This window comes from Tursiops truncatus, chromosome 11 (assembly GCF_011762595.2).
Source record: "Tursiops truncatus isolate mTurTru1 chromosome 11, mTurTru1.mat.Y, whole genome shotgun sequence".
In the NCBI taxonomy this organism is placed as follows: Eukaryota; Metazoa; Chordata; class Mammalia; order Artiodactyla; family Delphinidae; genus Tursiops; species Tursiops truncatus.
The window spans coordinates 60,167,920-60,177,745 of NC_047044.1; the positions used below are offsets into that span (position 1 = coordinate 60,167,920).

The window sequence follows — 9,826 nt, forward strand, 5'->3', positions numbered from 1 at the left end:
ATGATACAGGGCAGTAATGGAGAAATACTTCGTCAGTATGAGACAGAAGAGATTTTATTGGACTAGGGAATTTGTGGGAGGCATAGGTGCTGGGCGCTGGGCCAAGGTGGCACGGGCCATGCTCAGGGCACCCTCTCGGGTACGGTGCCCACCAATGAAGCCACTGGTGTGGACAAAGACACAGCCAGGAATGCCACTGACCTGGTCCAGGGCCGCATCCCGAAGACCCCGCCATGGCTCTGGCAGGGGCAGCCTATGAGTAAGCAGAAAGAGGGAGTTGGTGGCAGCAAATGGAGGCCTTGAGGAACTGGGAGAGGGGGAGCAGAAGCCTAGGTTAGTGGCCTCCTCCTCTGATAGGGTTGAAACAGGCCTGAAGGGCTGCAGGGCGGTCCCCTAGGGCCTCACCTGCTCTGGAATGAATGCAGCTCCTTAGGCACACACTGTACCCGCCACTGTCCAGCCTGGTCCGTGTAGATAACAAAGGCGATGGTCCCCGGGGGGGACAGCCCCGATTCCAGGTGGTAGAGGTGCTCCTTCCAGGGGCATCCACCCTTCACCAGTTCTATTATCTCCCCACTTGGGTCCACCTGAAAAGGAAGTGGAGCAGGGATAGAAGGTTTAGGGTAGGAGTGGGAGCCCCTGTTGGCCAGCAGCCCACCAGGAATCACTAACCTGAGCCACAGTGCCTCCTCCCAGGCCAGTACCTGGAACCGCTGGGCCAGGGCCTCTTCCACCAGGGCCCGGGCTGGCAGCCAGCTGTGCTGGTAGAAGTCTAGTCTCTGCAGAAACTCCTCTCGAACCAGGTCCATTGCACGCTTGAATCCGGCCTGGGAATCACATGGGAATTAGAACCACAGTGCTGGCCCAAACTGCTAACTCTGCTAGGGCCTGACGGGACAGCCTCTCTCATTTTCCCGAGGTTCTCACGTGCCTCACGGTCTCTTCCCCACGGTCGTCCTCACCTCAGTGTCTTGGTTGGGCTGGTTCCAGGTGGGATTAAGCCGAGCAACCCGGGCGCTCAGCGTAGTGGTCACCGCGTACCGAGGCTCTCCCTCCTCCCACTGAGAGATCCCGTTGTCCACCGCATCCACCTCCTCCACGAAGTTCTCGTACATCTAAGGCAGCACAGGAGAAATGCTCTGGAGGGCGCCTGCCATTTGCATAAAGCTTCATAGGCCTCAAAGTTTGTGCATACACTGTCTTTAATCTTCACTACAGCCCTGCAAGGATCTCCCAACATTAACTGGATGAGGAAGGGGGGAATTGGGGAGTTCAGCAGCTGGCTAAAGGTCAGAGCGCATACAGTGCTGGGGCTGGAATTCAGATCACCTGATTTCTAATCCAGTGCTCTACTACCGCTCAAAGCCTGAGCCAAGGCCAGCCTGTGTGGGGAGGGGGCTGCTGCCTTCTGAACAAGGAAAAGTCTAGAGTTCCACGAGGGGTTCTGTGGGAGTGGATCCTCATGGCCTGGGGGTGTAAAGCGCCAGGTGAGCTGAGCAGGCTATTCACTGATCCAGTTAAGAGGTACACGAGGAGGGCTCCCCTGGTGGTGCAGTGGTTAAGAATCTGCCTGCCAGTGCAGGGGACAAGGTTCAAGCCCTGGTCTGGGAGGATCCCACATGCCGTAGAGCAACTAAGCCCACGATCTACAACTACTGCGCCTGCGCTCTAGAGCCTGCGAGCCACAACTACTGAGCCCATGTGCCACAACTACTGAAGCCCGCGTGCCTAGAGCCTGTGCTCCACAACAACAGAAGCTACCGCAATGAGAAGCCCGTGCACTGCAACGAAGAGTAGCCCCTGCTTGCTGCAACTAGAGAAAGCCTGTGCGCAGCAACAAAGACCCAACGCAGCCAAAGAAGATGAGTACTGGACTAGACATCAGGGCTGGGATGTGGTCCCAGGGAAGCCCATGATGTGCCACGTGGCATCAGCAGCTGCTGCATCTCCTGAGGCTAAAGAAATGGTAGGATGGGGCTTCCTTGGTGGCGCAGTGGTTGAGAGTCCGCCTGCCGATGCAGGGGACACGGGTTCATGCCCCGGTCTGGGAAGATCCCACATGCCGCGGAGCGTCTGGGCCCGTGAGCCATGGCCGCTGAGCCTGCGCGTCTAGAGCCTGTGCTCCGCAACCAGAGAGGCCACGATAGTGAGGGGCCTGTGTACCGCCAAAAAAAAAAAAAAAAAAGCTATAAGGACATACTATACTGTATGGCACAGGGAATACAGCCAATATTTTATAATAACTATAAATGGAATACAATGTTCAAAAATTGTGAATCACTATGTAGTTATACCCGAAACATACAATATTGTACGTCAACTATCCTCAATAAAAATAAATAAAATAAAAAAACCTTGGGCATAATTTAGTTCAATTGCTTAGAAAACCCTTAGCAGTAGAAGGGAAAATTGACCCAGGCAGTCTAAAACCTTAGTATTCCAGAAGCTCCAATTTATCGTTCATATTTCTTCAGTTTTGGATCAGAGAACTGAACTCAACAGCCTATCTGCAAAAAACAGAGTTGACTGCACCTGCAGTTTGACTTGCTGTGAACTTCACATTAGTGGGGTCAAGTAGGAGTCCTCAGAATCATCGATCCAACATGCACACCAGGGACGCTAGCCCTGTTCTTTCCCCAACCACAGGCACCTGCTGAGCTGCCTGCAGGGGGCGCTGGTGGAACCTGAAGAGGTTTTCATAATCAATCCCTTCCCAGTTTCCCAACTCAGTGTGCCTCCAGTGAATACGGTGGTGCCCGAGATATGCTGCCCTCCACCTTCAGGGCAGCCAGAACCTCAGCCATATGCTTCCAAACATAAGCAGCCTCCTCTATTACCAATTTGTTGAAGAACGTACGTATGTCAGGTCATGCAAAGAAAGCCCTTCCCCATACATTACCTCATCCACTTCTCACAAGCACCCCAGGATGGAGGCAGGAAGAGATTAACCATTCCCCTGTGAGAAGGTGGGCCTGGCTGAGGGAGAGAGCAGTGGGCCAGTACAGGTCAGGAACCCCGACCCGAGCCCAATCCTGAGTGCCACTCCGGCCCGCCTGGTGGAGACGCATGTGGGGGCATCTCTGTCCTCGAGTCCCCACCTTGTCATAGAGGGTGCCCACCACGCTGTCCTCTTCGCTAGTAACCAGCAACTGGGCCAGCAGCTTGTGCCCGAAGTGCAGATAGATGAGTCCCGCACTGCTCAGCTTGGTCTGCCACGGCTTCCCAGGGGACAGGGAGCTCATGGTCTCCGTGAAAGACCTGAGGAGCACAGGGAGGTGGGGCTGAGGCAGAGCTGCCCCGGTTCACCCCCAGTGTCGTGTGCACGTGCAGGCACAGTGGGGTGAGGCGGCTGGGGAACGCTATGGGAGTCGGGAGAAAGCCCAGCTGGGAAGGCTTTGGCTTGTCCTCAGGGGTCAACATGGACATGAGTTTGGAGTCTCCATTCATGCATTCATTCGACAATGGTTAACTAAATGCTTACCACATGTCAGGCTTTGTGTTGTAGACATTAGAGATGAAAAAACTAAGACCTGTCCCTGCCTTCAAGTTCATCCACCTAAGGTGGACACACACGCACAAACAACCAAGGGAATGCTCTAGCGAGTTATAAACAAGGAAAAGGCAAGAGGGAGGAAAGGGTTCAGGAAGAGAGCATTCAGGTCATTTCTGAAAGAAATGCCTATTTTATATACTTTTTAAAAAAATTATGCAGTGTTTGACACATAAAAGAATATATTTAACATTTCTGGAATATAAAACCTAAAATGAACACCCATGGGGCTTCCCTGGTGGTGCAGTGGTTAAGAGTCCGCCTGCCAATGCAGGAGACACGGGTTCGAGCCCTGGTCCGGGAAGATCCCACATGCCACAGAGCAACTAAGCCCATGCGCCACAACTACTAAGCCTGCACTCTAGAGCCCACGAGCCACAACTAATGAAGCCTGCACACCTAGAGCCCGTGCTCCTCAACAAGAGAAGCCACCGCAATGAGAAGCCCATGCACCGCAACGAAGAGTAGCCCCTGCTCATTGCAACTAGAGAAAGCCCGCGTGCAGCAACGAAGACCCAGTGCAGCCAAAAAAAAAAAAACCTAAATAATGTCAAGTGCCACAAAGAGGTTAAGGTGAGACCCTCAACCAGCAACCTTAGCTTGGTGTTGAGGTCACTGGTGCCCTTTCCACAAGCATTTCCAGTAGAGAGACTGGGAGAGAACTGGCTGAATGAATGAATAAATGAAAGGATGGATGAATGGAATGTGCAGCCAGGGTCAGCTCTTCTTCTGAAGAGTGGCTGAGAAGTGAGGGTGAGAGATTAGGCTGTAAATACCGGGAGCATTCCCTCCCGACATCATTTATGAAAGTAATACGTGTATTTGGAAAAAAAGGGAGAGAAATAGCGAGGGAAGGAGAGAGAGAGAGGGAGAGAAACAGACTTAAAACAATATAAAACCTCGGAAATAACCACTTTATACAGCGTGGTGTATATGAGGTAGGGTTTGGGTTTTTTTTCCCTTCTTTGTTTTCAAGATGGGAGATGCTTAAGCAGAGTTTCTTGCTGTAGGCAAGAACAAGAAACCCTGCCATGTGAAGCCCCAGAGCATAAAATAATACACTGGAAAGGGGGCAAGCAGAAGGAAACAATGTCTCCTGAGTTGGGAGAAGGGAGCTATTCAGGAGTGAGAAACTGAGGCTGTCCATGCAAGAAAAGCTCGACTTTCTTTAAAGGGAAGAGACAGGATCACTCACTAAGGTAGTTTGATGAGGCAGGGGCTTGAGGAGAGGGGAGAAGGACTGGAATGGTACTGTGGATAATGGGCTACCCTCGGATTAAGATTGATTTCCCAGTGGAAGAGTGTCAACGACAAAGGAAGACAACACACACCTCAACTATCACCACCCACCACAATCGTGTGGGCCCAGCAGTCTGAGGTGGGGCAGCAAGGGCACATGACTGGATTAATCCCAGCTGGGGTATTCACTGGGGTGACGATGGGGCTGGTGGGAGAAAAGCCTGACTGAGCCAAAGAAGGAGGTGAGTTGGAAGGGGTCCAGGGACTGACCCGGGCCAAGAGAGGCCCAAGGCCAGCTAGATGGGTGCAGAGCAGGTGGAGAGCTGGAAGCACGGAAGACGGTAGTCCCATGGGGCTCAAGAGTTTGCTTTCCAGGATGAGGCGGTTCCCTTCGCTGACGCGGACCACGGCAGTAGACTGGAGCACTGAGAAGAGTCAAGGAAACTTAAAGAAATGGTAGTGGGAACCCACCTCTGGTGATGGTCATATCGGTGTCTCTGAGGGTCGTACTCGCCACCCACGTCTACCACGATGTCACAAGAAGCCAGTTTCTCGGGGTCCCGGGTCCGCACAATCTCTGCATCCTGCAGGGGACACAGGAGGTGAAGAGGCTGCCGGGGTCGCACGGGTAGGGGATTAATGTTGGGCTTCCAGGGAGCCGGGGAGGGGAGGAGGGTTTCTCGGGCGGGACCCCGTTAGGGGGACGCGATTTGCCCCGGAGACTCGCCGGCAGCCCCCCGGTCAGTTTGCGCTGCCCGTACCCCGTACTCGGGCAGGAGGCGCAGCAACGCGCACGCCAGCGCCTCATCGCAGTGGAAAGTGCCGTTGTGCGTCCCGATTCGGGGCGGGGCCATGAGGTGGCTGCGGGGTCGTTTGGAGAGTGGGACGGACTCCAGGCTGCGCTTGAGATGCGGGCTTCGGCGGGGTGCCGGCAGCAGCAGCAGCAGAGGTAGAGAACCGCGCAGGAAGCGGTGACCCATGCAGCTTCCCCTGTGGGGAGGCAGGAGGCCGACCCGGAAGAGAAAGCGCCCGGGCAGCCCCCACTTCCTCTTGCCGGCCGTTTCCACGACAACCGGCCGCAAAGGGAGGGCGCGCCGCCCGGCACAGAATTTCGACCCCCCGCTCCTCGAAGGGCCCCGGGTGGAGCCTCCAAGATGAGCACTGTATCACCCCTGCTTATCAGGCTCCGGGAGGGGCAAACCCTCTCACCACCGCCCTCCCATCTCATCACCAGTCCCTTGCCTAATGCAAGAAAAGACCAACACTCTGCCCAGCTGGCGCATTTATTAGCATTAAACACAAGACCCTCCTCTTCCCGCATTGCAGGAAACCACGCCCACAAAGTCCCAGGCCCCTGAAGCAGGCGCCGTATGTCCGATTTCTGAAACAAGCTCTCAGGCCTTGGCGGTAGCCTGAGGTGCTCCCAGGGCTGTGAGCTGCTGAATTTTCTGGCTCATCATCTCCATGACAGCTGTGGGAAAAAAGAAGAGTCAGACCCTGGTCAGGAACTAAAGGGGAGAACCCAGAGTTAAGGAAAAGTGACAGGGAGACAACCAACTACAGTTAATAAAACTTTTAACACAGTGATCCACTGTGGAGGGCACACACAACACAAATTTAGAGTCTAAAATGTGTCAGTAAATATGAAAACCACTGGGATATAAAAACGAACAAAATACAGTATTCAAATGAGTCAGATATAACCAGAAAATAACGTGGAAAAGATGTCTGCCTTTAGAACAGTGGTTCTCAATCCTGACTGTATAACAGAATCACCTGGGGAGCTTTTAAAAAAACATTGTTCCCTGGAATCCCTGCCACCCCCGCCCCCCCATTGACTTACGGTTGATCCTTGAACAACAGGGGTTTGAACTGTGCAGGTCCACTTATTCGGGGTTTTTTTTTTTTCAATGGTAAATTCTACAGTACTACATGATCCACGACTGGTTGAATGTGCAATGCGGAACGGAGGATATGGACGGCAGACTGTAAAGTTATATGCCGATTTCCTTCTACTTCACCAAGGGTTGGCACCCCTAACCCGCACACTGTTCAAGGGTCAACTGCAGTTGGTTTGGAGTGGGCCCAGGTTCTCTTTTTAAACTCTCTGGGTGATTCTTAATGTGCAGCCAGGGCTGTAATTGCTAGCATAGCTAGTTAGGGCTGTATTTCTTCGCCGGGTGTTCATTTACATGCATCTTCTCCCTCATCCCATCCACACTAAATAGGAACTCAAACACAAAAACAAAGACATGATTCCCTTTCTGTAAATTTCTCAAGCACGGAACCCAGGAATCTATAAATAGTGGGTATATATTGCACAGAATCTAAAGAATAACACATCAAGACGCCAAAGAGAAAACCATGGTTTTAATCCAGCAAAGGGGACATCCCCATGGATCACAGTGCAATCCCTGTTTATTATGGCCGTAGAAAGGGTTCAAAGAGGTGCCCAAGGCCAAGCTTACCCTGTTTCATGGCATGCTTCTCCTGCAGAGCTGGCTGGATTTTCTCCATTTGCTTGGTGAGAAAGTCTATCTTCCTCTTGAAGAAGTCCCTAGCATCCTCAGCCGTCTGCAAGGTCAGAGGTGAATGAGGGGTTAAGAGGAGACCCCATTCTGCACTCTAGAACTCCCCTTCAGAGGGGCATCCACATGCTTCCTTCCACTCACCTTCTCTACATAGTAGCCAGTTCCCACATCGATGAGCACATGTTCCACATCATGCAGCTTCCCAGGGACATACATCTGAGAAGCAAGGATTAAGGGAAAACTAGCCCAGCATGAGTCATGATTCCCTGTCAGCTAGTGTGCTTGACCTCCTAAGGCCCTTCTTTCTAAAAAGCTAGAAGGCAGGAATTCCCTGGCGGTCCAGTGGTTAGGACTTGGCACTTTCACTGCCGGGGCCCAGGTTTGATTCCTGGTTGGGGAACTAAGATCCGGCAAGCCTCAGGGTGCAGCCACAAAAATTTAAAAATAAAAAGCTATAAGGCCCAAGCACCAAATAATCTGGAGGCCTACAAACTCCAAATGCAGAGAGACAGGGAAGTTGGTTCCTTATGGAGAAAATCACATATGCTGATCTTGCCCTCATCCCATCTGCCACCTTCCAAGCAGTTCTTACAATTCTTCCCATTAGCCCTTCCAGAAAGACTAGAGTGATTTTTTTCCTGTTGCTGTTGAGTAGTTGAGTGAAAAGGCAGCCTCACTTTCCCTTTAACACTCCCAAACATGAATTAGCTAATTCCTGATGAATTTAATGTTCATTATTTTAGCAATCCCTACTACACTGCTATTCCTGTGTTTCCCTTTCAGCCTGTCAGTTCTCTGGTACAGTTTACAGGTGCCTATTGTCATAACTTACTCACTCAAGTAAAACATTCAACAGGTAGACACAATCCAGGTTTCTTAGTAACAACAGTTTAGGAATAAGAGCCACAGTTGAACTAAAATTGAGGATTAATAAACAGAACCAACACCCTTGTTTCTGTATCCTCTCTTCTAATTGCTTATGTTTTCTAAGTTATTAGTAGAACTGTAAACCACCAGTTTTACTTCCCTATTAGGTTATATCCTCAAACAGCAAAGGGAAATAATCACACCTCAATTCTACATACACCTGGGTGCTCACAAAGCATTAGCTGGATGCTGGCCCCGGGTTAGAGAGCAGAGCTAGGAAGCGTGTATAATAGTACTCTCAGAACCACCCGAGCACTCTGGAGTAATTAAAACCTCCCGTCCTTCTTGGCAGGTTAGATGTGAGGAGAAAAGGCGAGGGCAGGGTAGCAGTTCCTGCAGAAAGGATACAGAACTCGTCAGTGGGACCAGTAATTCTTTCCCTGTGAAAGCAATTAAGACAAACAAGTGGGGGAGGTTGGCAGCTCCAACGTTTAGACATTAAAGGGAGTTTCAACACGGCACAGCACCTAGAGACTGTACAAAAAGGACGGAAATAGGGAAAACAGGAGCAGAAGAATGTCCTGGACATTTCAATTCTGGGTAAGCAACATGCAAAGGGCTCCCGTAGCAGTATACAATACATAATGGACTGCTCTCTCGTCTCAGGTAAGGAAAACTGAATTAGGAGGCGGGAAGAGAGAAGCCGGCTCGCAACATCCCCCAGGTTGCCTTCACACGCCTACCCCGTACCCTCGTTGCTTTTGTTCAGCACGTTCAGACAGTCCTTGGCTTCCACATACTTGGTCTGTACCACCTTGAGCTGGGCAATGGACGTGGACAAGAACTCCACTTCCTACAGAGGATGGGAATAAGGGTCAGTGTGAGGGCTGGCGGGAGAAGGGGGCACAGCCGGAGAAGGGGCGGGTCCTGGCACCGCGTGGCGGTTTCGCCTGGGAAGGGAAGCCTCCCCAGCTGGGGAGGAATGGAGTGGGGCGAGGGAGTACCCGTGGTGGGGAGGGATGTGACGCGGCAAAGCGGTGTCTCTGGGGCCCATCCCCACCTGGTCCAGCTGGTTCTTGAGCATTTCTAGCTGCGGCAGAGTCAGCTCGGTGATATTAACCGACTGCGCCATGCTGGGAAGAACGACTTATGAGGCTGAAGCCGGCCGGGCGAGCAACGCTCTAGCCATCCTCTGTGCATCTCGATGGCTGCGTCGGGAGGCCTCGCTGCGCCAGACGTCTCTATGGTCCTCCGTCCCGGAAGGGAAGGAAAAGCTGGTTAGTCTCTGTGACTCCCATTGGAAGAGAAAGGGTAGAGGCACTTTATTTTCTCACAACGTCCCAAGCCTAGCGTAGTCAAGTTGTAGCAAACAGGATTCCTACGCTCAAGGAACCTAACCATAACCACAGCGTTGTAAAGCAATGTATGCTTTACAACGTCTAAATCTAGTGACAATCTAGTGGTATAACGTATAAATCTAGTGACAATCTAGTGGTATAAATCTAGTGACAACAGGCAAGGAGGAAGCCTGTGAAGTTCTCCGAGTCGAGTCGGGGGGAGTAGCACTGTGAAAGGAATGCTTTGGGCAGAGGAAGCGGGAGTCTGGCGGTGGAGAGAACACAAAGGAGGCCCGTTATCA

At 51.9% G+C, this 9,826-nt stretch overlaps 2 protein-coding genes across 2 annotated transcripts; both read right to left on the reverse strand.

Annotated features, from left to right (window-relative positions):
* Positions 1-36: 36 nt before the first annotated feature.
* MYG1 (MYG1 exonuclease) lies at positions 37-5,829 on the reverse strand. Its single transcript, XM_004317816.4, has 7 exons — positions 5,551-5,829; positions 5,261-5,373; positions 3,099-3,258; positions 963-1,115; positions 705-827; positions 406-587; positions 37-253 (listed from the first exon to the last, which is right to left on the reverse strand). Exons 1-7 carry the CDS (start codon positions 5,767-5,769, stop codon positions 55-57), a joined length of 1,149 nt encoding a protein of 382 aa, XP_004317864.3. The 5' UTR covers positions 5,770-5,829; the 3' UTR covers positions 37-54.
* A 227-nt stretch (positions 5,830-6,056) lies between these two features.
* PFDN5 (prefoldin subunit 5) lies at positions 6,057-9,386 on the reverse strand. The gene is made up of 6 exons (XM_004317814.4): positions 9,248-9,386; positions 8,938-9,040; positions 8,596-8,627; positions 7,462-7,536; positions 7,258-7,363; positions 6,057-6,260 (listed from the first exon to the last, which is right to left on the reverse strand). The coding sequence occupies exons 1-6, from the start codon at positions 9,317-9,319 to the stop codon at positions 6,184-6,186; spliced, it is 465 nt and encodes a 154-aa protein (XP_004317862.1). The 5' UTR covers positions 9,320-9,386; the 3' UTR covers positions 6,057-6,183.
* Between the last annotated feature and the right edge of the window lie 440 nt (positions 9,387-9,826).